Source organism: Grus americana, chromosome 2 (assembly GCF_028858705.1).
Source record: "Grus americana isolate bGruAme1 chromosome 2, bGruAme1.mat, whole genome shotgun sequence".
NCBI classification, from domain to species: domain Eukaryota; kingdom Metazoa; phylum Chordata; class Aves; order Gruiformes; family Gruidae; genus Grus; species Grus americana.
This window is the reverse complement of record NC_072853.1, coordinates 143626855-143653263: the sequence shown is the minus strand read 5'-3', so window position 1 is coordinate 143653263 and position 26409 is coordinate 143626855. Positions and strand designations below refer to the sequence as shown.

Here is a 26409-nt window from a genome sequence, read left to right as displayed (position 1 = left end):
TTTAGATCCCTGCTATAGGAAGCTTGCGATTTAGTGAGCCGCACGTAGGAGCAAGAAAACACTGAGGAAATCAGAACTGTCACAATTAGCATTGTAGCCAGCGAGGTTGGATTTGCGAGACAGCAGAAGGAAGCAGTCTTGCAAAACTCAGGTACTGTCTGTTCAGACCTTTGTATCAAAGCAACAGCAAATTACGGGCGTCTTTCCGCTGCAGTTCTTTTGTGGGAAGAGAAAGCCCCCCGCCCTCCTGCCTGCAGGAGCGACAGGGGTGTGGAGGGGGGTGTGCCCGCCGGTGCCTCCGTCCTCCCCCTCCGCGGCGGCGGCCGGGCTCGCGGTTGCTTGTCCCTCGGCTTCCTCCGCCGGTGCGTGCTGCCCGCTCGGCCTGGAGGGGTGCAAACCCGCTTCTGCAGGGTTGGTGTGGCGGGACCCGCGGCCGGCCGGAGGCGCTCGGAGCGGCCGGGGCTCGGTGCGGAGGAGGGGCCCGCGGCAGCGGGAGGAGCGGGCGGCCCCAACGTCACTTTCCCCGGCCGCGTGTTTACGTGGAGATGAAGATGGCGGCGCCGGTGGCCCCGCCACGGCAGCTGTTGTCGCTGTGAGGGGGGACGGAACGGGACGGGACAGGACAGCGATCGTGTGCGCCCCTGCTGAGGGGAGGGGGCGGGGTGGGACCCGCCTCCCGCCGCCGGTAACGCTCTGCTCTCCCGCACAGACGCCATGGAGGACGAGGAGCGGCTGAAGAAGCTGGAGGCTGGGAAAGCCAAGGTAGGAGGAGGCGGCAGCGTGGCGAGGAGGCTGAGGGGAGCGTGGTGGGGCTGGGGGAGGATAGTCAGCGGGGCCGGGCCGGGCGGTGGAGCGTGGCTGCAGAAGGGGGCTCGGCTCGGGGCCCCGCCGCGAACAAAGCCGCGGGCGGAGGGGGGAGGCGCTTTGTGCTGTCCTCCCTGCGCGCCCCGGGCTCCCCCCGCCGGCCTCGGGGCGGTGCGGGGCCGAGCAGCGTTCCTCGGCCGGGGTGTGGGTGCGAGTGGCCGGTGACAGCGGGCCCCACGGGGCGCACGGCGTGGCGAGCGCCACAGGTGCCCGTCGCAGGGCCGGGCCGGGCGGTGACAGCCCGGGCCGCCCCCCGCTGCGGGACCCGCTCCGCTGGCGGCGCCGAGTGGCAGAAGAGCCGAGGAGGAGGAGAGCTAACCTCCTTAACCGCTTCGCACCCGGGGCACGAATTCCGTTTGCCTCTTAAGCCTGGGAAACTCCCTGTAAACCTTTAAGGAAGTTTATAAACCCGACAGCTGTTCCTCAGTGTGGTACTAATACCATGAGGGAGCCTGAGGAGGCCGAGGATTAAAGATGCTTCCGGTGATGCGGTGAGGTGTGTGTACCGGTTCTCTGAAAATGCCGGTAGTGCGTGAGTTACCTGTAGGACCCCGCCGTGTGCGCTGGCAGCCCTTGGTGCCCGCACACCCGCCTTCAGCCGTCACCGCCTCGGGGGCTGTCAGGCGGCTCAGACGGTGCCCCGAGGGCTTACCCAAGTGTTAATCAGGGAGCTTATCATTTTACTCTTTAAGCACGGCTCAGTACACACTCCGCCTTCTGAGCAACAGACCCGAGTTACCACACTCTAGGAGGATCTCTTTTTTACTTCAAAGAAAGCTTTGGTGTGGTCAATGAGATAAGATAATTAATGGCATTTGTAGGAAAATAAGATAAAATTAATGTTTTGACATTAAGTATTGCCTGGGTCCTTCCAGCAGTTATTGCTAAATGATAAGAGTTTAGAAGTTTGTAAGTCGTTCATGCTAAAGATATGCATGTAACTCACCAGGAGCCAATAGTACAGGCAACACAAAGACAAGCTCAAGGTGAAACTACGAAACATCATTATTGTCTTGTTTATGTGGTCCATGAAAAAGAGAATGTAGTGCAGCTGTGAAGTACTGAATAGGTATTTTGGCGTGTTAGGCAAAAAACTTTGTAACTTAGAGCATTGCAGTTTCTTTTGAAAGAACGTTCAAAACGTACTTTGGGAAACTCTCCTAGATGGAGCTGTATGTTTATATAGGAAAACCTGTTCTTAAATGCTTAGAGCAAGAATAATGTTTACACAACATTATGCCGTACTATTAAAAGGTACTGGGACAGATCAGGTACTGGCAGCACTACGTTCTGTCACACCCAGGTTGGCTAATTCTTTTGCGAAAATTTAGAAAGTATTTTGCAAAGAAAATGGTTGTAGTTAATTTGCCAGTATTATCAACAACAATTAAGAATTTATAAAGAGAATTTCTATTTTTCTGTCCATGTTGGCCTGGGATTAACACAGAAAATTAATTACAATTACTCAAAAGTGAACTGAAAAGCCAGGACTCTATGGCTTCCTTCTTACTTTGAGAAAAGACATGTACATACTTTACTAATTTATTTTAGATTTTAGGAGCACTGTCATAACTCTCACCATTCTTCTAGTCTTTTCTGACTAAAACCTAATGATGTTCTTGTAAGTGAGTATTCACCTGAAGACTTTCATATTCTGTGCTTTTAAACATCCCTTGTGGTTTAAGTCATTGTAATTCTTTAAAGCTATATTTGATTTACATGGGAAGGGACTGTAAAAGCAGTGTTAGTTTTTCAGATTTTCCATTGGTGTTCTGTGTACCGTTTACCCCTTTTTTTTACATGTGAATGATGCAATTAAATGTGTTGTACTGGGGAGGCTAGGTCACAGTCTTCCAGTGACAATTGTCACTGATAAAGGCAGAAAAGAAGAAATTGTGTTAGCGGAGAAGGGAAGCAGGAGTTGCTCCTGCAGCTGCTTTTCTCTTTTTCAAGGATACAAACACATTCATAGTAGCATGATCAGTATGTCTCCTAAAATTGCTTGGCTCTGGTGTAAACCACAGCAACAGGCATCCAAAAAACTTTTGAACCTAACCACTGAATGTTGTTTAAATAAAATAGCTGGAAAAATCTATTAAAGTATGTGTTGTTACTGTGCTAAAAGCTCAGGTGTTGCTGTACTGGAGATACCTTGACTCATCCACCTGAAATTATAAACTTTAATTATTAGTAAGGTGTTACATAACCTGTGGGATGAATGCAGGTAGTTGAGAGACCGGTAAAAGAGTCTAATAGGTGCCATGGAGGTGGCTGGTACACTGCTAACAGTGGAGTTATTATTTGAAATCGGGACTTAGATTCTTGTTTGTTTTTTGATTTTCTCGAAAAGTAGATAGCTAACTACTGCTACACCTCAGTATGTGCATTTTAAACAATGTGAACTTTCTGTAAAGCAATCCTTTGATTGTTTTCTGATCATAATGTCAAGCAGGCAAGCTGTGGAGTTTGGTTTTGTGTGAATTTATCTGCAATGTAACTTTTTTTTATTCATGATGTCTTTTTAAGACACTGTCTCCCCACATAGATCTCTTACAGAGAAGTGTATTACAAATGGATTTTCTCCAATGGAAGTTTCTTTTGAGTCCTCCCTTACTATTACTGGAAATAAGAAGCTGCATTGTGAATTTTACCTTGATTGAAAGACGCTAAGTGTACTCAAGCCTGGCAGAATGGGTCTCAGTGCAAACACATAGCCTTTGCCAGTACATCGTTTGAAAAATGGAATAAAAAGCCCTTGATAGAGGCTCATCAATATTCATATGTACCTGCTGACTTTTGGAGACTACACCAAGTCTTCATTATGAAGGGGTTGCACCATATGTTGCTGTTGTGTCTGTTACAAACCAACCAAGGCAAGGGAGGCACAAAGTTAAACCCACTAAATTACATGCTCCTTTTTGCGGACCTATAGTCATGCATTTTCCTTTGCCATTAGGTAAATGTGCTGGATATTAATGCAGCCTCTGTAAATGTCTGTCTTACCTGTTGGAATGGTCTCTCTGTGCCTTTATAGAACTCTTTTCTCCCCAGACAAGCAATTTCTTCTTCTTAGATCCTGATCTGATTATGGTGGAGCAAGAAAAGTGTTTATCACAAAGGCTAGTTAAGGGAAACAGAGTTGACTGTGATGGAAAGTGGAAGGGAGATGATGTGTGCCAGCAACAGAAACATAAATGCATGCTGGTAAGTTGATCAATGCCCCAAACCACAGTGAACTTTGAAATCAATCAGATATGTTTTCTGCCTTGCTTAAGAGATTCTAGAATATTGTTGATGGCCTGAGATAGTGTAGATGTACCTGATCTTACAAAAGATTACAGAGGATGGTGGCTGAAAATCTTGGTGTGATATTTATGTGCACATGTACTGAGTGTGCATGCCTGTGTCCATCAGTTTGCTTGGAAATCTCATCTAACATTAAAGCGGATACTATTTATGGTAGTTGGCTATTTTAATTTTATGGATTTCTTTAGCAACTTAGTAGCTGGCTTTTCTTATCAGGATGTTGCACTATTCTGATCAACTTTCAAAACTATACAGAGTAGTTTGCTAGCTTCAGAATAAAACCAGATTCGGATTCCCGTGTGAGAAAATGACTGAGGAGTATTTTGGTAAAGGTTTTGAAAGCTAAGAATATATTTTGGTTTAATTTATACACAAACACACACATATGCACAGCTACTGTAACTGATAAAATTAAGAGATATGGAACTATCAATAGAAATTTTTATAGAATGGTCTATTTTACAGTATTGACATTTTATTTGCAAAGAATTTAAATATGTGTGTTGCTCCTGTTTAAATTTGTGTTGAGGAAAGGGCACACTCCTTAGCTGTATACTTTTTTTTTTTGGTGTGGGAGGGGGTGGGTGAGGGAAAGACACTAATTTACTTTGTAAGTTCTTTCCGGTTGGTCAAGGATTTCAGGTCTAATGTTAGAAATGCATAATTTAATATCCTGATTTTCAAACATTCTATGTATGTTTGTAATGGTGTTTGAAGAAATCATGTAATTGTTGAATAACCTTTAAGAAATTAGGGAACTGTCTGGTTTAGTTAAGCACTTGAGCACAGAAAAAGCAGCATTACTGCTTTTAATCTATACCAAAGAATCACTGAGCAGATGAACAGTGAAGTTAGTTTGGGAAGCTCTAATGGCACTCAGTGGACAAGTATTACAGGTTGTATAACTAATTTGACAAGTTATCTTCACAAATTGAATAGTAAAAAGAAAGAATTGCTTGTTTTGTCTTCTGGTCATGCATGTAAATATTTAATGTGGCTGAAGATGAAAATGATATGTATTATTAAAATAACATTGTCTAAGAGTCTGAGAATGTTTGCATTCTTACATCTTACTCCTTTGAAGGGAGAAAAATATTTTATTTCCTCATCTCTGGCCTCTTCAGACTGAGAAATTTTGGCTTTCTCAAGGAAAGCTGTTGATTTTATTTTTTTTTTCTAAATAGAAGACTCAAGCAAAGCATTGAATAGTTATGTGCCACAATGATTAAAGCTCTAATTTAAAACCCACAGAAGAATTCAGCACATAGATTGTGTTTGTAAAACGCAGTCCTTTTAAATTCCCTGTAATTTACCTGAAGAGGAAAAAAAAGCAGTATTTCAGTGGCTATTAAGAGTTTTTCATCACAGAAGACAAATTAAATACATTTAAACCTTACATTTCATTAAAGAGCTGGCCTACTAACACATCTTTTTGCTTTCAGGTGTAGACTGTTCATTTTGTTTATCCTCCGTCTGCCTCAAATAACTTGAACAAAAGTAAACAGAATCCTGGAAGCAAGAATTTCCTTTTCAGTCTGCATTTTCTTACTCTGCTTTTCTCTTAAAATAAGTTGTATTTGGCCATATCACAAAGTGCTAGTTTCATCATAAAGCTCTAGTCATTTCTGTCACTCTTCATAAAGTATGGAAGAGAGCAGCTTTATGGACTAAAAGTTAACAGAATGAGAATCATGTGGGGCTACATCTCTATCTGAAGATGGTGTGTGTGTATTAATGGAAAAGAGCAGAAACAAGTGGAGGGAAGGAAGAGTGTGCACTGAAAGTATGAAAAAATGCTGTAATGAAGAACTGGGCTTTAAGACAGTTTATTTGAGGGAGCCCTTTTTCTTGCACATAAAGATCCTCACAAACCTGTACCTAATTCCTAGGCATTCCTTTCTTGTATTGCTAAGATATTTCTTCTCCCAGGTCCTTCTGAACTTGTGGTTTTTGGTTCCCCTTCTTCTTTTACTGGCTTCAATCTACTCTCTCTCATTTGCATCTCTGTCAATTCTTAATGCAAATAGTAGGAGGTATGTGGAATTGCCTGTGTATATTTTGATTATGAACATGAGTAAGCTTAACTGATTTTTTGTCTGCAGAGAAAATCACAGATACAAGGGCTGAATGTTACCCTGGAGAGAAAATGTGTGGTTTTAAAACTCTTTGAGTAAAAGCAGATAGGGCAGAAATTGAGTAGAGGTGAGACAGAAACAAGAAGTAAGGTTCTGTGAAGTTCACGGTGCATGCTGCTTTTTTTTTTTTATTTCAAAACAGTGGATATCTGCATTTTATCATAGAAAAAAGATTTATATACATTTGAGATGTAAATATATTTTGTCTATATAATTGATTGCTTCTGGGGTGATACATAAGATTGGATGAGAGATTGAACAGAAATGTAATCTGTGAAACCATTTTCAAGACATTCTATTTCTAATAGCAGAAAAAATGGGATGACTAGCTTAAATGTTGAGTTTTTTAATAGAACTTAATTGTTCTCTTGAGGATTATAGAACTACCTGCTCTTTACAGTTTTCTCAGTGTTCTTTTTTCCTTTAAAAAAAGGAAAAGTTTAATTTTTCCCATTGTGTTCCAAGATTCTTCTGGACTTTATTGGGCCCTTGTAAAAAAAAAAAAAAAAAAAAAAAAGTACTTGAATCGAAATCTGGGATATCTCTTTTCAATTGGCGCTGGTAGAACTCTTCCTATTTCTAAGTATGTTCTCCATATTTCTTCTGTTTCCTGGTTTTGATCTCCATTTCCCTCATTCCAGAGATCTATTCTTGCTTTTGATACAGGGCTTGATAATTTGTTTTGAATGTTATTGTCAATATACCCTTTTATTCAAAGCTCTAAAGTAGCTATCTACCTTAAAATAGTGATGCAAAGTAGAATGAACTTAAACTAATACTTGATTTCTTCTAAGGATGCAAATAAATATCACTTCAAAATAACCTTTCTTCTGTAGCCAGTTTAGAGAAATTTGGTCTTTAATCCAAGATGCCCAGTGAATTTCATAAAAATAGAGAAATAAGACAACACAGTATTGTTTTAGTAGCATTATGAAAGCAAGAAATTGCATTGTAACAACGCAATTTAAAATGTTTTCTTGCTGCTCCATGTGTAAAAAGAAGGGATTACAGAAAAGAAAGCACAAAGTTGCTCTTTGCCTACATTCAAGACTTTCTTCACTTTACCACTCGTCTCTCCCTCATTTTTACACTCTGCTTTCCAACTAATTTTTTTAGTATGGGTGTTGCACTAGCAAACATTGCACTGTGACATTTGTTTCCCTCAGTTATAACAGTATCTAGACAAGTTTGTTTATACTGTTTTGGAAATAAGCAGGATCACCACCACAAATTCTTTCAAAAGTACTTTCAGTGAAGTGTATCTGATACTCCAAGGGTAGTAGATTAGATCTTTTGATATATGTAGGTGTTACCAGAAAACGCCGTATTTTTTTCCATGGAAAATATTTAAACACAGGTATTAACTGCAGAATAATGTTACTGTAGCATCTTAGTGTTTGGAATAGTGAAAAAGTTGGTTGAAAATGAGGACAAAAGAAAAAAGGCTGCTGAAATAGGTCCAACTTTGTTGTCCTACTATATATTGCAATATAAGATTATATACTATTAACACAATTGTTGGGAATTCTAATTTAGGGACTGAAAACTCTGTCTTAAATATCTGCCCCATAGCTAGAGATTTCAATCTATTGCTATGTATTTGTTTCATAATAATTTCATTACTGGTACCAGGTAACATGACACTCTGAATTTGCACAGGCACATTGATAAGTGTACTACAGTTCAATGAAATGCATCTGATAATTGCAGTCTTTTGACTGCTATGCTGAAGCATAAAGTAAATAGATCTTGAAATTTATGATGATGAGACACTTGTATGTTGACTGCAGAGTGCTGGCATGCCATATTGTGTTGATGGTTCTGGTGTTCCTGTTTCTTGAAAGAAACCTTAATCTGCATTTTCACACGATTTCTTGAGAAGCCAACATTTTATATTATAAACTACCTTTCCTACAACCAGTGGAGAAAAGACAAAAGAATGAATAAAAAAGTTAAGATTTCTTAGAATTCTTAGTTTCTTAGAAGTATGGAGTCAGTGTTCCTGCTTCCCCTCTCTTCTGAAAAGGAAGCCTTACAAGCTTCTAGATAGAACAAATTCAATAGTTGTCAGCAAGGCAAAAGGATATGAGACTCTGGAAACCAAACACTAAGTTTAGGAAAGTGGGGGAGTGATCAAATCACAGTTGTAACAACCATAAGTTGTAGCATCGTCGCAAAACAAAGAAGAGCTAGTCTCTTGAACCACGCTTCTAAATCTCAAAACATGAAGAAATTTTAAGACTCTACTGTGTAATTTTAAAGAGAATGTATACCATTTTGGTGATATTTCCAGGGGAAAGCATAGATTTGATGAAAACTGTACTGCCATGGCAAAATTACAGCGTATCTCTAAAACTGCCATCCTGAGCTGACGAGCCAAGAAGATTGGTGGAGCTGAAGAGTCAGAGTAGATGTGGTTCTGGGACTGAGTATGTTTCTGTGCAAATATTGATAAAATAGGTGTTACAGACAATAAGCAGAGTAAGTTGCATAAGAGCTTGCTCAAATTTGACTTCACTGGTAGGCTGTGATTCAACAGAAGTGATTATCCTTTAATACTGGTTTTGTTTTTGGAAATTTTTACTTCTTAAACTCTTACTTCTCTGTGGAGAAACCTCCTGTGTCTAACCACAGAACAAGGAAAAATATTTAGATGTTTCTAAATCCATTTATATTGTCTAAGTGAGGTAGCTGGTTTAACATTAGTACCATACACTGAGAATATATACTTTCAATTAAAAGGTATAGAGGAGAAATATCTTACTACTACAGCTAATGCTCTATAAAAATGATAAGAAAACCCTGTCTTAGTATGTTCAGTAGTATGTTGTGCTAGCTAGCATAGGTTGCTGTGTTTAAACAGATAATGGAAATCAATAATGGAATACAAGACTCCTCAAAGGAGGATGTGCTTCCTAGATTTTCTTCATTCTTGGGAAAATATTCCAGGGACTTGATTTTGCTTTTTTTAAAACAAACAAACAAACAAAAACCCCACAAAAAAACCCAGAACAAAGTCCACAGGCATGTCTAGAATTTTGTGAGCAATATCAGTGTCTGTGTGAGCTCGCTTTTCTCTCATGATTCAGCAGCGTGTAAAAAATAATAGAAGCCTGTCAAAATAATACAAGCCTGTCAAGTCTTGCACACTGAGCATGAAATTCATGCAGTTGGTTCTTTCCTTATGTCTGCTCTGCTCCTCGCAGAGCTGTCTCTCATAAACCTACTGAGTTGGGGGCTTTATTCTCACTCAGTCCGTTCAGTGCCAGACATGCCACATGGTATGAATTCATGTAAAAATAATATAAAAAAGATGGGAAAATTATAAGGTGAAACTGAGTTTGACTTGGTTTAAAGTGGTTTACAATTTATTTTAAAAAAAAATAATCAAACCCACAACATTTTTTCCATTGAAAATTTAGTTTTGTTCAGTTTCTGCACAGAGGTGGCCAGGATGCCTACAAGTAATCTCCTAAAAATGTATTTAAATTCTCCAGACTACTTTGAAAATCTCAGCACTGACATTTGTGAAAAGATTGCCTTTGACAACTGAGTGGAAGTCATCACATCACTTGTATTTATTAGCAAGGAGTGACTACTACTCTCTGTGGTGGGTTGACCCTGGCTGGAGGCCAGGTGCCCCTCAGAGCTGCTCTATCACTCTCTATCCTCAGCTGGGCAGGGGAGAGAAAATATAATGAAGGGCTTCTGGATCGAGATGAGGGCAGGGAGAGATCACTCACCAATTACTGTCATGAGCAAAACAGACTCAACTGAGGAAAATTAATTTAATTTATTACCAATCAAAATCAAAGTAGGATAATGAGAAATAAAACCAAATCTTAAAACACCTTCCCCCAGCCCTCCCTTTTTCCTGGGCTTAACTTCACTCCTGATATCTCTACCTCCTCCCTGCTAGCAGCACAGGGGGATGGGGAATGGGGGTTGTGGTCAGTTCATCGCACGTTGTCTCTGCTGCTCCTTTGTCCTCAGGGGCAGGACTCCTCACACTCTTCCCCTGCTCCAGCGTGGGTCCCCCACAGGGTCACAAGTCCTGCCAGCAAACCTGCTCCAGCGTGGGCTCCTCTCTCCATGGGGCTACAGGTCCTGCCAGAAGCCTGCTCCAGTGTGGGCTTCCCACAGGGTCACAGCCTCCTGCAGGTGCCTCCGCCTGCTCCGGTGTGGGGTCCTCCATGGGCTGCAGGTGGATATCTGCTCCACCATCATCCTCCATGGGCTGCAGGGGGACAGCCTGCCTCACCATGGTCTTCTCCACGGGCTGCAGGGGAATCTCTGCTCTGGCACCTGGAGCACCTCCTCCTTCACTGACCTTAGCGTCTGCAGAGTTGTTCCTCTCACATATTCTCACTCCTCTCTTCTGGCTGCTGCTGTGCGGCCATTTTTTCCACCTTCTTAACTCTGTTATCCCAGAGGCACTACCACCGTCACTGATGGGCTTGGTCTTGGCCAACGGCAGGTCTGCCTTGGAGCCAGCTGGCATTGGCTCTATCGGACACAGAATTTAAACTGTTGATCTGTACCTGTAAAGCTGATTGTCTTGTTGCCAAAGATGTAACCTCTCAAATTCTGTACCCATTCCATGGCACACATCAACTTGAAAAAACTGATAGTCTCGTATTGGTTATTAAAGTCTTATTTAGACATAGTCTGTTCATTCTGAGGTGCCTTTTTCTTTCAGACTTCTTAGTTAATGACAAATTAAATACAAGCAAAAATATTCAGATCTTACTGAGCTTTATTCCATTCCTTTATATATGCTCTCTACCTTTTAAAGATTTTTTCCTTGATTTTTATCTTTAAATATCTGACATAGATACATTTTTATTAAAGAGGACACAGTGTGAAGCAGGGGGAAAGAAACCTAGATGTATTCTACATAAATAAAACTAAAATGGTTTACAGCAGAGTAAAGTTTTTGCTGTTACAAAATCTATCTTTTTTCTCTTAGGAGGAAAAAGTTAAATTTACATGAGTCAGGGTAATATAAGCAATACATAGACACTCAAAGTAAATCAGTAGTTGATGCTTTTTCTGACATCCAAAAAATACTCTCTCCAGCCCTTTTCAGCCAACTTCTAATAAACTTTTCTTCCTCATTTAGTATACAGACTGAATATTACAGTGCAGGAGGAAAGAAAAATATGCCTTGTTGTGTGGTGTGTGAGTCCTGCTGATCAGGAAAAACAGGCAGTGGGCTGCAGCCCCTTACTTGCAGCATCGACACAAACCAGAAATGGCAAATGCTTCTGTGATTTAAGTTTTCTTGCATTAGCGACATAGAGAAGTCTGGACAAAGCCTCTTCACATACCAGTTCTTTCCATGCATTTCATTACGTGTCTCAATGTTGCTGTATCTTTAAAGCCCTATACTCTAGAAATGGTAGTCTTTTAAATTAATTAATTAGAATTTGCAGTTGACTATTTGCAGTGTGTTGTGGAAGAATGGACTATGTGAGCTGGAATGGAGTATTGATTAGGATCCCACAGGAAGCAGAAATTGCCTGACTAGATTTTTCTTCAGTGGGTCAGGATTTGTCTTGTAGGATTCTAATCAGTATTCATGATTTTTGAAAAACAGCTGATTACCCTCAACCCTAACCCCCCTGGAAGCTACATTGATGCTTGGTAGTACACCATAACCAAGGCTGCAGTCATCAGTAAGATTCTGCTTATACTCATTAGGGAGTCTCAAAAGACTGACAAAGATTGCTCTTTAAAGGAAACAGACTTATCTAAATGAATTGTCAACATTAAGGTCCTTGGGCATCTGCACAACTGTTAATACGAGATCGTCTTTAGGTAACTAGGGCGGATTCAGACAAAACTTCCTGCTGAAATTCAGTGTGGTATTAAGATTTTTGACACTGTTTGACATGGTCTTATAAGCAAACTAAAGACTTGGTCTAGGCACAATCATCATTTGGTGGTTACAGCTGAAGAAAAAATTGTCGTTAGCATTATTTTTGTTTTAATAGCTTACTCTCAAAGTAGGTGGTCTTTCAATCTTACAGGGGCCTTTGTCACTCGGTATTTTCATTATTAGCAGTGGAAAGAATGCGTGGTTATATGTAGGCAGTACTAAACTGAAGTGGGTGGCAAACACAGTGAAGAGGCTTAGAATTTGAAGTGAACTTGACATGAACTGGTACAAAATGACACGGAAGCAATACTCAAGGCTTTCTTTGCCTCTTTAATGATAAGGACTGTCCTTGGATTTCCCAGGTCCCTGAGTCTAATGTCGGAATTGGAGGGAGTGAAGCATTATCGACAGTACAAAAGGTCTAGCTGGGGACCACTTAAGCAAATTTGGTGTACACAAGTTTATGGGACCGAGTGTAAGGTATCCAAGCATCCTGTAGGAGCTGGCTGCTGTCATTACAAGGCTATTCCCGTGCTCATCTTTGAAAGGTCAGTGATTACAAGATTCCAAATGAGCAGGGAAAAAACCTAAACATCGGACCCATCTTCAAGAAGGGCAAGAAAGGATCTGGAGATCTAAGAAAGTCAGCCTGGCTGTGGTTTCTGGGAAGATTATGGAACAAATCCTCCTGGAAGCCATCTTGAGGCACATGAAGGGCAGGAACATGATTGGAATTTATCAAGGGCAAATTAATTGTCCTCTGATGAGCTGAGTGGCTTAGTAGATGGGGAGAGAATGGTGTATGTTGTTTACCTTGACTTTAGGAAGACATTTGATGTCATCTATTACAGGCTATTTGTAACCAAACTGGAGACAGGTGGTTTGGATAGGTGAACTGCAAGGTGGGTAGAAAATTATCTGAACGGCTATACTCAGAGTGCTGACACAAAGTCCAGCTGGTGGCCAGCAGTGTTCCTCAGATGTTCAAACTGTGGTTGGTACTGTTTGATGTTTTTATTAACAACCTGGAGAATAGAAGGGAGCGTGCCTTCAGCAAGTTCATGGATGATACCAAGTTAGGAAGGATGGTTAATGAATTGAAGCATAGGGCTGCTTTTTGGAGAGACCTTGACAGTCTGGAGAAATTAGCTGACAAAAAACTCATGAAACTCTAGCAGCATGAAAGAATATGGTAGAGGAAAGTTCCCATGTTTTCCCAACAGCAGAAAGGAGGAATTTCGAGTTTCCGTTTCATTACTGAGATGTAACAGTAGTCTACAGGATCCTCCAGTGATTAAAAAAAAAAAAAAAAGTGATGTTGTGTGATCTAACTTGAAGCCAGGAAGGGATCGTGCATTTCACAATAGTGGTCAGCACTGCTGTTTGGGGGTCCTCCTCCTCTTCCAGGATATGCAACTATAAACTGAAGAACGGACAGCTGAGGAACATCATACAAATTTTAGTTTGGATGATCTCTTTGATGACTGGCAGGGAGATGGATAGAGATAGTAAAAGCACAGAGTTCTTGGTTCTTGTATGCAGTGTTCTCCTGTCTCCTGTGTGAGGTAATCATTTATATACCTGCAGCACCCTGTTTTGTTTTCTACGCACCTTCCAATTTACAGTGAATGAGAAGGTACTGCTACAAATGACAGTATCTCAGTACAGTCTGGAAACTGATTTTTTCCCAATCCTATGGGAAAAAAATATTAAGACTGTGCCATAATGCATGCATGGTCTACGTCAGGGCAAAACTGATTTCTACCTGCAGTCCCAGTTTTGGAATATTTTTGTTTTTCATGAGTTCTTTAAATTAAGCTGGACTGTCCTTTTCTAATGTGGTCAGCTTGGGTAGGTAATATTCTTGGGTTTTACTTGAAGCAAGATAAGAATAATTTGAGGTACAGAATTATATTATCTGGTAGCATGATAGCTGTTATCATGGATGATAATGGGCTGATGTAGTCAAATCTTTCCACGATCTCCAAAATAAGTGTATTTTTGGGTATTGTCTTCATCTCCTGAGGGTGGGGAAGAACACCTTTTTGATTTGGGCTATAATGTCGATGTAGCTGTATCTGTGTGGGGAAAATCACTTTCAAGTATTTTATTAGGAACCCACTCAAATTAATGTACAGAATGCCATAAAACTCATGAAAGTAAATTTATTCTGGTGACTTTTCCCCAGTCAAAACCATAAACATAATAGTGTTCTGCTTATAGTTATTTCATGCGTAAATGCATCTAAACCAGAATGTAAGTCAATCTGGTAATATTCAAAATCAAATCCAGTGCAAGTAATTTGTATTTAGAATCCTATTATTAGAAACATGAGAATCTTTACTTCTTAAAGCTTTACATTTTCTGGTTTTGTAGTTTAATGTTAATGTTAAAAGATCAATCTTTATTAAAATGTAAAAGGTCAACCTTAACTTTTAGACACGTAAGACAATAAGCGGAAGAAAGTGTCTGTGTTACAAATATAAACTTGGAGGTTGCCAGTAATTTGATCGACAAGCACTGTGTGGAGATACTGGCAACTGTTGCTTTTGCATACTTGTGTATTTTTATAGTTGGCTTCTAACTGGCAAGCACAGATGGCCATAGATTATGATTTTTGTATGTTTCTGAATTAGAGAAAACATTTATATGGTATTTTAAATTGCATTATCTAAATATCATGTGTTAACTACTCTATACAGGTTATGATTTTAGTTGCTAACTTACAGTATGGGACTTTTGGAACCAACCGTTTTAATATTTTGTTAATAATATGAAAGTTTTCTGTGCCCAGCTTTTGAATAATTGGAAGATTTGTTCTCAAGTAACCTCTAGTTATGTAATCAATGTTTTTTTGGGGTAGTAGCAACTTCTTAAATTTTTTCCTGAAAAAAATTATTCAGATTTGACACTATCAGGCCTTTCTCTTGCTGATAATGAATAATGTTCTACCACAAAGTCAGAATTGGTTTCAGTGGTACTTTATAAAGTACTTGAACTGCTCTAACCAAGAGTTTAAAAAGATTTTAGAGAAACCTTGTGAACGTCTGTTTGAAGGATCAGGCTTGTTCTGCCCATTTGAGGAAGTTCAGTGTACTATATAACTTTTTTTCCTCAGAATCCTAGCAAAAATGAGGACTAAACTCGGTTTTCTAGGATGTGAATTCATCGCTTTTATTGCTATTTATTCTTGGTAGTCTGCTAGAAACTTCTAGAGGGGCTAGGAGAATTGAATGGCAGTAAGAATCTGAAGATACTCTATAGGAATTTTTTTGTAGTAGTATTTTTAGCTAATTTGTTTCAAGTCAGTGTACTGTTTCTCTCTGATGTTAACTATACAACATATTGTAACTTTGGGGATTTCGTAAAATAAGAACGTAGCTCCTGCTTTGCTAAATGAAATTAGCTCTCTGCCTTGTGGTTTTAGGAATATTTTCCTAAGGTTACTTTTTGGGGAGGAAGGACAGCATGTGAAGAAAATTAATGAACAAGACAGAGATTTATTACCTTTTAGGTGCATGTAGTATTTAATGACATGCTTTCATTGCTTTTTAGACTATTCCTATTCTGAAAGAGAGTTCTTTTGACTTGAATATTTTTTAAGACCTAAGTATAGTGGAATAAATATGCTTAATACTTAACCCTGTTACTGTATTGCAGTTGTTTTCTGAAAATAAATTGTTATCTTGAAAGAACTCCAAGGGATTAATTAAATGAGTCTCCAGCTGTTGATTTAACTATATATAGTTAAATAGCTGATATAACTATATGCTTGTTAAAGAACAGGTGCTAAACCAGTTGCTTTAAGAAGAAATAAAGTGAAGTAACTACATAAGCAATGTTCAGATTGTTAGTAATTTTTTTTTAGTGATACAGAGGGCAGCATACTTACTGACACGTGTCTGATGACTTTGCTGCTTTCCAAAAATTCAAATTCTGAATAGATGAATGATTTAATGCCTATATTTGACCACTAAGTTGCTACTATGCTGTAAAACAAGTTTTCTGTTGAAGCACAGCTGAAGCTTGTTATCTGTGAATGTCCATTACTTCTTTATTTCTTGTGGTGTATGGTATTCACCTGTATGCTTTGTTTAAATAATTCATTGTGAACAATTCATGAAGTATGGTTCTGTAGGTAAGAATGACTAACATTGATCCTTGTTGCATTTCACTTGAATGCACTAGGTTTATAGAAATCAACTGCAGTGAATGTAAAACCTAACATTATAATTTTGTTGAATCAAACACAATATTGAAAGAAAAAGTAGATATAAAATTGGAAGCTAGTACATAATTTTAATGCTGAAGTGGCACGGAGACTCTCTCTTTTTTTGCCTTCTGCTCAGGAGGGCTATATCTGCCTTTTACTTCCAGAAGATAACTTGTTTCACAAGGCTTATTTCATGAAGAGTTGAGTGGGAAAAAAGTACTTGAAATCTTAATCAAATTTGTAATTGTACAACCTTACAAAAAATGTCAATGCTGAAGCTTGCTAAAGAGTTCATCTTTATGAAATACTGTACTAATCATGGCTTTCTGTCTAATGATTTTTCTGCCAAGTGTATTTTGTAGGCATTACTTTAATCTGTCCCAGTGACTTTGAGGTGTGCTACCTTTTGGAAGTCCCAGGCCTTTGTTTGTTTGTTTGTTTTATCTTCATGTGATTGAATTTATTGAACAGGAGCTTTGTCTTGATTGCTGTATATCCCCTAGGCCAGTAGGGGATACACAGCCATCTAGTTTCCAGTCAGTTGTTGTCATGTGTAGCCTACCTAATTTAGACTACTACATGCCACCAATGGCTTGGTTTTACTAGTTGTTCTTAAATTTTACTAGCTATTCTTAAGTTTTAACACAATATCTGTCAACTTAGAATTGTGACAACTTTTCATTAAGATGAGAGGTATCATCTTGTTATACATCTAAGACCATGATAGGAAAGGTTGTGTCACCTTTTGGAGCTCAAAAACTTAATTTTTTCTTTCGTCTGTGATAGCCTCTACCACTTACTGTTCAGTTGCTAAGTGCTGCTAAGATCTAAGCATTTTATATCTTGGTTTAAATCACCAAAGATCAAATTGTTCACTTCCTAGAGTGTGTCTTTTGGTTGTGTCAGCAAAACATATCACATCCTGTGTTTCCATTTAGTAGGAAAGTGATACTAAAATCATATTGTAGGCTCTCATGTACACTTTTAAAACAACAACTGTTAGTTTATAGAACCTCGTCTACATTTACATCTTGTTTAGAGTCCTGCACTTTAGTGAGCTTACTGTCCTTAGATGGATGTCAGAGCTGAAGTTACCCATTTCCCTATGTGGATACCAAAACACCCCAAAATAGTGGGTCCAGTTGAGGAGTAGCTTATTAGTGGTTAGTACTTATTATTAAGTAATAAGTAAATGCTGATGCCTAGTGGATTTGTGTGTAGGCATAAACATGGTGGCACGTAGAAAATCTTTGCAATGTTATAGCCTAGTGACCGAATTTTATGACTCTTTGGAAGATTATGACAACACTGAAGGTGGTTAGTGCCTGAGGATAAATATTGGTATTTTTGTTTCTAAAGGGCAGTGAGATAACAAGTTCATGCAATCCAATAAACAGTACTGTAACTGTATGGAAAGCAACTAATGCTTTCAGAGTATCTGAATCTTCATATTAGGATTCATTTTCAAGAATGAATTAATATACAAACCCATCTGCTGGGTGCAGATTTTCAAAACACTTTCATGAGATGTGAGGAATGGCATGGCAAAGCAGTGAAGTTTTCTAGTTCAAAAAATTTGTGAAGAAAATCACATGACTTATTAAAAACTAGCAGCTTAGCAAAGTCAGTAGTAAAACTTTTTTTTCCCCTCATTATTTTATAAGGATAGAATGTAACTGAAACATTTGTCTCCTTTGTTAAAATTTATTTGACCAAATTATAGCTCTGGCTTGGAATTTCCTGGCTTTGGCAAGCTGGATGATGTTAGAAAGGCTAAGGGAGGAGAGGGGGAAACATTTTTCCTTGCTGGGGGCTTAAAGATTTTCTTAAACACATTTGTTAATCCATTCATTAACATTGTGATAATTCCTCCTCCTTCTCCACTTCCCCTCCAAAAATTGTTTCAAAGGGTTGTGGGATATTGAAGAGTGACTTTGTCTCAGTGCCATTGGGTTTTTTCAGCCTAGCTGAAGAAAGCTTCAGGATCTAGTTTTTAATTAAAGTTGGTGTTACACATAAGCCTAGAGGGTCAGAAGTGCATTTCTGTCAGTGTGTAACTTTTTTGCCTTCCCATCATTACCCAGAGTTTGAAACTCAAGGCAAAAGCAAAGGATAGACTGTGCCTTTTGAGACAGCACCTGACTGCTGATCTCCTTCACCTAACACAGAGTAAGAGAGACTCTGCTTTATGTCAGCTCCGTTGGCCTTGATCTGACAAAGGCTTCCTAATGTTTCAGGCTTCCAGCATGGATGATCCATGATTTTTACAGAGCACCATGAACCAGCTTTATTTCCCTTCTCATTTTTACCACTGACAGCTTGGCCCAAACAACTTATTTCCTCTTCACTTTGGGGAAATACAGTACCAGTGTGGATCAGATATTTTTTTTCACCCTCTGTGTCAGCAGAGGCAGTTATACAGCATTCAGTATGAGAAGGATAAAGTTAAAAACTAGATAGGAGCAATATATAAACCATATATGCAGAAGCAGGTTAGTTAAGAGACCAGTCAGACAATTTTTTTAGTAGTTAGAGGCATTGCTTTTCTCGTAGCAGTCCAGCATTGAAATACACTTGGTGTACTTGCATCCGTCACTGTAACTTGACATGAGAGTATTTTTGTACGCTTAACTTCCATTCCTTGTCCAGAAAATAACCTAGCTATAATGAACTTAGCTGTTCCTAGGTCTGTTCCTATTTAAATTCCTGGGACATGGAAGAGCAGACCAGATCAGAACCACACTAATTCTGAGGCTTTCCAGCTCACATTGCCATCTGGAGGGGTTCATTCAAGTTCAGTGCCCTTGGTTATTAGCACTGACAACAGTACTCTCTAACTTGATACAGACTGCTAAAAAGATGAAGACAATTGCCCTGCGTGCTGTTCCCCTCACTGTCCTGAGTTGTCCTCTATGGTGCTTCAACTGTAACTGTAAATTGTGGTGATCCCTTTGGTTTTCTTCAGAGTACTGCAGAGGAATGGCTGTCTCTGAAGCTGAAAGACTCTCAAGTTTGTGTGTAGGTAGAGAATATAGCATATCTTCTTTGGAAATTTTCATAGTCTTATCGGCATCCTCTAATACTCATGAATCACTTAAGTCTCCATAAGAGGATACATTCTAAGGTTATGCTCATGTTATTTGGGAAAATCTGACTGCGAGTGCAACGTACAAATGAGTATATTGGAAATACCTCCTTCTTGGGTGATTATTTTATTGTGCATTCAGTGTAATGTTTCCCATTTAGTAAATTCAGCATCTGTTGAATGGAACAAATAAACTAAAGCTCCATTTGCCTCAACAGATAAGCAGATTGAAACTTGCAAAGAACATTAATTCTTTACTTACAGTTCAGATTTTCAGCTATGTGACATAATATGTCAAACATATTTGTGGGTTGCTTCCTCAGTTATCTTCTTTCTGAGGTTTTTATCTCAGGATTTGGAAAGAGTTACGATATTCTCCTTTTTGTTGATTAGCAAAATAGAATAGTCAATAGACTTCACTAGAAAGAAGTCTATTTGTCCTCTGTATTTGATAATTTTCAATTCATCTCGCTCTCAGTGATCCTTTTCTTAGTATATGCATCAGGAACGTAGAAGATGCAGGTGGCACTGTAAAGTTGCCTACCCTTCAGGAGTTAGTGTTTAGACCTTTTGAGAATATAACAAAAAGTGACAAACTGCCACTTTCTTCTCTAATACAGTTACCAGTTAGCCTGTTCAACACCTCTTTAAGGGGCAAAACTGTCAAGCTTTTACAAAGCCTGGTGAACTAACAACAAATGAGTTTTTAACAGCCTAGGTGAGGCTCTGTGACCTAAATCTCAGTTACTGTCTCCCACACTCTCTTCCTTATACTTCTTATCTGCCACTGTGGAACATTAAAATGTTACTGTATATTGGAATCATAAAAATCAGTTCACAGGTGAGAGAGAGATTACAGTAGGGTTTGTTTGGGGTTTTTTTCAGTTATCCAGGGGAAGGTGCAATAGATAACTTGAGATTTAAACCAGAGCAGATCTCCAGCTTCTAAATGATGTCCAAAATTCAAATTCAGATTGGCCTTTTTCATTTTCCCTTATTGGCTTGCAAGACACCTAATTCAAGACTAAATGGGACATATCTGTGCTTTATAGGGGATCAAAACTAATCCTACCAGGGCCCTGCTTTTTGTCCTTTCTGTCTTGCTGAAAGCCTTTGCAGCAACAATTGCTTACCTGTGGTTGAGGGGAGTAGTGACCTATCATTACTAGGGCAGGTGAATCTTAAATGAATCATTCACCTTTTAAGGCAAGATATCAGTCAGTCTTACTTGAAATGTTTTGGTTTTGCTTTCACTCTCAGTAACCATTCAGAAATGATACCTTATTATCATTTGGTGATCAGAATTCGGAGCATTATAATTGGAAAGGCCTGAGCCTTTCTGTCACAGGACTGTTTATGATCTTCTGTGAGTCTCATGATGCACCTGAGTGTCATCTTGCACTTGCAGGCAGAGTCTGTCTGATTGTAGGACATATTGTAGTTATCACTTGTATGATACAGTTTGCCGCAATGCATGTTACACATTCAGATGCAGCTTAGAGCAGACTCTTTAGCATTTACTCTATACACAGAATAAATACCCCTTTCTTGGACAAATTTGAGGCTCTTGTGCTGGTGGCAAGTTCCAAGCAACACCTGACAAAGAATACTATTTCACTTTTGCCTACCCTCCGTGTGTTTAGTTACAGATACTGCTCCTGGGGAGAATTTCAGTCTGATAGACTGAAAGTTTAAGCTATGCTTTCTGCTGTTAAGTGCAACATTTACATCAAAGCAATGAAGCTAGGAGTTGTTTGTTAGGCTCACTGGGCTGTTTTCCTCTGATTTGTGAGACCAGATTCTTAAATGATAAATGTTATTATTGCTATCAAATGGTATATTGCTATCAAACACAAGATTCTGTAGGGTCTTTTCACTCATACAGTGAAGTAGGTAATGGCAAAATTTCTGTACAGATAGTTGGATTCATATCTTCATCGTTTGCTATGATAGGCATCAAGAGTCATTTCAAAGTGGTTTCTCATGGTTTCTCTTCATTGTTGCCAGGGCGTGCTGTTTACTCATGGTCAGCTTGCTATCCACCAGGACTCTCAGGTCCTCTTCAGCAGAGCCACACACCAGGCCAGCTAGTCCCCAGCTGTTACTGCTATGTGGGATAATTCCATCCCAGGTTGTGCTGGTTTTGGCTGGGATAGAGTTAATCTTCTTCACAGTAGCTGGTATGAGGCTATGTTTTGGATTTGTGTTGAAAACAGTGTTGATAACACAGGGATGTTTTAGCTATTGCTGAGCAGTGCTTACACAGAGCCAAGGCCTTTGCTGCTTCTCAGACCACCCCACCAGCGAGTGGGCTGGGGGTGCACAAGGAGTTGGGAGGGGACACAGCTGGGACAGCTGACCCCAACTGACCACAGGAATATTCCATATTGCATGATGCCATGCTCCACATATAACTGGGGAGGCTAGCTGGGAGGAGGGATTGCAGCTTGGAAACAGACTGGGCATTGGGTGGGTTTTTTTTCTCTGCACGTGGTGAGCAATTGCATTTGTGCATCACTTGTTTTATATGTATTGTTATCGTTATTATCATTATTCTCTTTCTTTGTTATCCTATTAAACTGTCCCTATCTCAACCCACGAGTTTTGGGTTTTCTTTCCATTCTCCTCCCCATCCCACTGTTGCAGGGGGGAGTGACCGAGCAGCTGTGTGGTGCTTAGTTACCAGCTGGGGTTAAACCATGACACAGGTGCAGGACTTGATGTTTATGTTTCTTAAATCTCATGCAGTTCTTGTTGGCTTAGTCTTCCAGCATGTTGAGGTTTCTGCGTGTGGTGGTTCTTCCTTCCAGTGTTATCTGCCTTTCCTCCAGTTTGATGTCATCCATGAACTTAGTGAAGGTGCATTCAGTTTTGTCATCCAGATGATGTATAAAGATACTAAATATTATAGGACTGCCAATTTGAGCCATTAACCACTACTCTGAGCTATAGACAAAAAGAATCAGAAGTCCTTGTCTTCTTACATTGATTCACTGATCTAAAGATGATCTGGTCCAGCACAGAACACTTCTCACTGGATACCACACTATTTGAGAACTTCTGTCAAAGAACAAGTCCCCTTCTGTGAGTAGGACACATTCAGCGGAAGTCTAAGCAGTATTTGGAACATCTTTTGAAATGATAGTAGTAAAGTGCAAGGCCATGATGTAGATCTCCATTCATGCTTTTACTGTACAGTCTAGAAATTAAAAACAATAATTACTTGCCTGTAGCAGCTTCTCTGAGGTTCCTTTTTGTTGTTAGTCTGTAAGTTCACAACTCATCCTTCTATGCTGCTTCTTTAAATATGAGTTAAAAAAAGAAATAGAGATTTTGTACTTAAGAGGAACAGTGAGATATGAACAGACCCTGCTTTTTCTGTAGGAGGTGCCTATGCAGCACTGAAATTGAGATATAAGCATTTGATGTTAGTAAATTAAAATTTGAAGCTAATAATGTTTGTGTACAGGTGCATGAAGTATAACTGTACAATTATACTTGTACAGGATGTGCTACCTATATACTTCTTGTCTTAGCAATTGGAAGTTGTTTTTTAAAAATAAGTACAGCAAATATTGTTTATCTTATTTCATAACAGCCTTCTTCAGAGGCACTGAGCAATTTCAGTTCCTGTTAACTGCAGTACCTCTGAAAATGAGGCTATCCAGATCTAATACATTGTCTGAGAATGTTAAGGAATAATAAGCAATCATAAGGCAGCATCCAGTTTTAAATGGAGCTTAATGTGTTTCTCGTTTAAAAAGTATTTTATGCATGGGAAATAAAAATATAGCTATTGATGCATTATAAATGTAACTTTTTTAATTTTCATGGATTTTTTTCAGTATCTTCTTGTGCTAGTATATGGGCAGTGATTAAATGTCACAGCTTTTGTTCAGCTGTCTTATATTTTTTTAAATGCTTAAGAGGAGATTAGGTTTTGCATTGTATTGGAGCCAAATTTTATTTTAACATGCACTTCTACTCTAGTAATAGTTCAGTCAGACCGTATTTGAAATTAATCGATGGCCAGCACATCCCAGGAATCTAGATTGCTGGCACAATTGCCAAGGGTCAGAATGTGCTGAAGATAGCTGAACAAACAAATAATGCTGCTGTTGTAATTATAGCAGTACATTAACTATCATAATTGACGTGGTTTACACAAGTAATCTCCACCACTCTGCAAGTTAGTTCCCTTCTGTCTCAAGAGTATTTAGTTCCTAATAGCAGTTGATTCTCCTCTGCTTTTCTGACTTTCTCCCAGCTGGAGGGTATCGGTATTTAAAAGCTAAGGTAATGTACTGGGTGTCTGTAATTTTGCTGCAGCCTGTGATGTGGGATTGGTGTTAATGTGTTGTTTTGGGATTCATAAGTAGAAAGAAGTTATAATTAGCACTAGATAAATAAATATATCCTCTAAATAGCTAAGTTTTTTCTATTCAATTGTTATTTTACTGTGGGAAATTATTTTGAAAAGTATACTCATTGCTTATCTGCATGCTGCTCTATTGTAGTCTTGTGTCTTTCAATAAGTGGTTTTCTGTTTGAAAGAGACAACATGTCTTGTGCATCCACAGAATTTAGTGCTAACATCCAATCACTTCCCATTTTTCAAACTAATGGAAAACTGAGCAGCTGTTGTAAATGGCACTTCTGAAAACAAACATGTAATTCTTCCTGCACAATTTTATTCAGGTTGTTATGCATTAAAAGGAAAGAAACATAGTTTCATTCACAGAGTTTAGCTCAAAACTTCAATTTTTTTATTGTAATTAAGAGTTTAATTGTATGCTGGATATTTGATGGAAATAATTCAGACGATAAACGTGGACTCTGTAATATATTTTTTTTTAAATTGCTCTAAAGTACACTTGTCTGTTTCCAAGAGAATTGGTTTTTTTTTTTTTTTGTCTAGAAGCAGAACTTGAAAAACCTATGAGCTGGAAATTGCAAGTTGTTAGTTATTTTAGATGCAAAAACTGAGAGTCAAGGATAAGGAGCAAAATCAACTGGAAATCAGTGGTGGAATTTTTAACAGGATTCAATATTGCTTGGAGGATCCAAGGTCTTACAGCATGATGGGAAAAGCTGGAGGCAATGTGCTGGTAGATAGGTGGACAGTGAAAGAAGATGTGCTCTAGATAGGTTTTAGCACATCTGAAAACTGACTGTAAAGTCGCATCACGTCTGGCTGTGTTCCTGATGCTTTCCCTGGGTAAGGTGCTCATTCTGTATTGCTCCTTGGAGGCAGATCAACGCGGAGAGCCTGTTCTGTGTCCTTCAGTTTCTCTTTTTGGATCCTTCCTCCTCCATGAGTAACTCCTGTGTTTACATCTTTTGTGCTTCCTTGCAACTTTTGTAACTCAACAGAGACTTCACATTGAATTGTTGTAAAACTGCAGACTGAGAACCAATAGAAGCAGTCTTAAGTTCTCTATGGACTTAGTTGTGGCATTATCAGGCTGATGTGCCTGGAAGACGAGGTAAAGGAATGTTGTATCAGCTTGTATTCGTTTCACGTTTTGTTCACACTGGAAAAAATATTTTTCTAGAAATACAAAATCTGGAAGTACTTCTCTGTTTTAATTAAAGTTTAATTCTACAAAATTTGTTCCTTAGTTCCCATGACTGCTGGTGGACTTTTCCCTGCTTGTCATTGAAATGTAGATAGATCCTCGACTCTAGTTCCTGAGTCCCGTTTTCTGAGGAAATTTGGTGTCTGAGACTCCTCTATCTTGATGTGAGCATCACAGAGTGTATTTGTTCAGCAGTAGCTTTTTGTTATGCTGCTTCTCTCATTTTTAGTTTTTTAAACTTGATTAAAAATGTAAATTTGAAGCTATATTGCGTTAGTAGCTGGACAGTTTTGTGTATATGTGAATGTGCAGAGTAAAAAGTGCTATAATTAGTGCATGCATCCATCACTAATAGTGTAGTTATTTCCAACATACTAGATGCTCATACAGAAATTATCAGTTGAGAACTTGTGTAATACAAAAATATAACAGTTTAATTTGCACATGCATTTAGCTTTCTTATGTGCCCATCTTCATCAATGTTTAAACAGAAAAAAATAAGGTCTGTTTATAGCTGCCATGGTAGAATTTAATCTGTTAATTCTGAAGAAGTAGAAGTTGACAACTTAATTTTGAAAGGAGAGAAATCTGGCATACCCAGATGCCTCAGCTACATATGCAAAATACTTGAGGAGAGACACGGAGTAATTCACTTGTCCTTGAGCTACACGTCTAATTTTGTAGACAAATAAAGACTGTAAAGCTGCTTTGAAAAAGCCAACTTAACTTTCCATTACAGAAGGTTTCAATCAATTTGGGGAAGAGAGTTCTTGACCAGTGTCACTACATGTCTTTTGTTATTTAAAAAGTAAAAAAACCCCAAAATCTCTCAGTAGTTACACTCAAAAGTCAGGTTGTCTGCTTTATGTCATTGTGGCATTTTGATAAATTCTGCTTGTCTTTGGGATAAATTGAAAATTATTTTATTGAGGTAAATTTACAGTTTTAGGAGAATGTAGTAATGTTGTAGGGAGACAACTGGAACTTTCACCCTTCCCATTTTTGAGAAGCAAAATCTATGGTTTCTTCTTTTTTTTTTTTTTTTTCTTAAACTCTGAAGTCAGGAGGAGACTATCCTTTTTTTTCTGTTCAGAGTTTGTGGAGTTTATAAGATTTAATAGATTTGTTGTGAAATAATGGAAGTTGCCTATTTAAAAAACAGAAAAAAAAATCATGAAGTTGAACTAATTAGGGATGTAGTAGGGAGGAAGTAAGTATTAAATACGTAGGTGAGCATATTTGGCTGAGCAAATCTTCAGGTCCTCCTCCTGTAAAGAGAGCAGGAGCCATATGTCAAGCTGTCAGTCATCCTAGGAATGGAGAGGAGGCTGAGGAAACCCACGAAG

The 26409-nt window shown here is 38.9% G+C and overlaps 1 protein-coding gene across 11 annotated transcripts in view; it reads left to right on the top strand.

Moving 5' to 3' along the window:
* The first annotated feature begins 395 nt into the window (after positions 1–395).
* Positions 396–26409, top strand: part of AKAP9 (A-kinase anchoring protein 9) — a 118704-nt gene continuing 92690 nt past the window's right edge. For 7 of the 11 annotated variants that reach the window (XR_008575636.1, XM_054814349.1, XM_054814344.1 and 4 more), the window contains exons 1-2: positions 521–762; positions 3938–4068. Coding sequence is in view for 10 of the 11 variants with exons in the window: in XM_054814349.1 (XP_054670324.1) it covers positions 3952–4068 (117 nt within the window). In the remaining variant the exon portion in view is untranslated. Of the gene's footprint in view, positions 412–458; positions 467–520; positions 763–3937; positions 4069–26409 lie in introns of those variants that run through there. The other 4 variants (XM_054814351.1, XM_054814348.1, XM_054814341.1 and 1 more) reach the window with 3 other exon arrangements.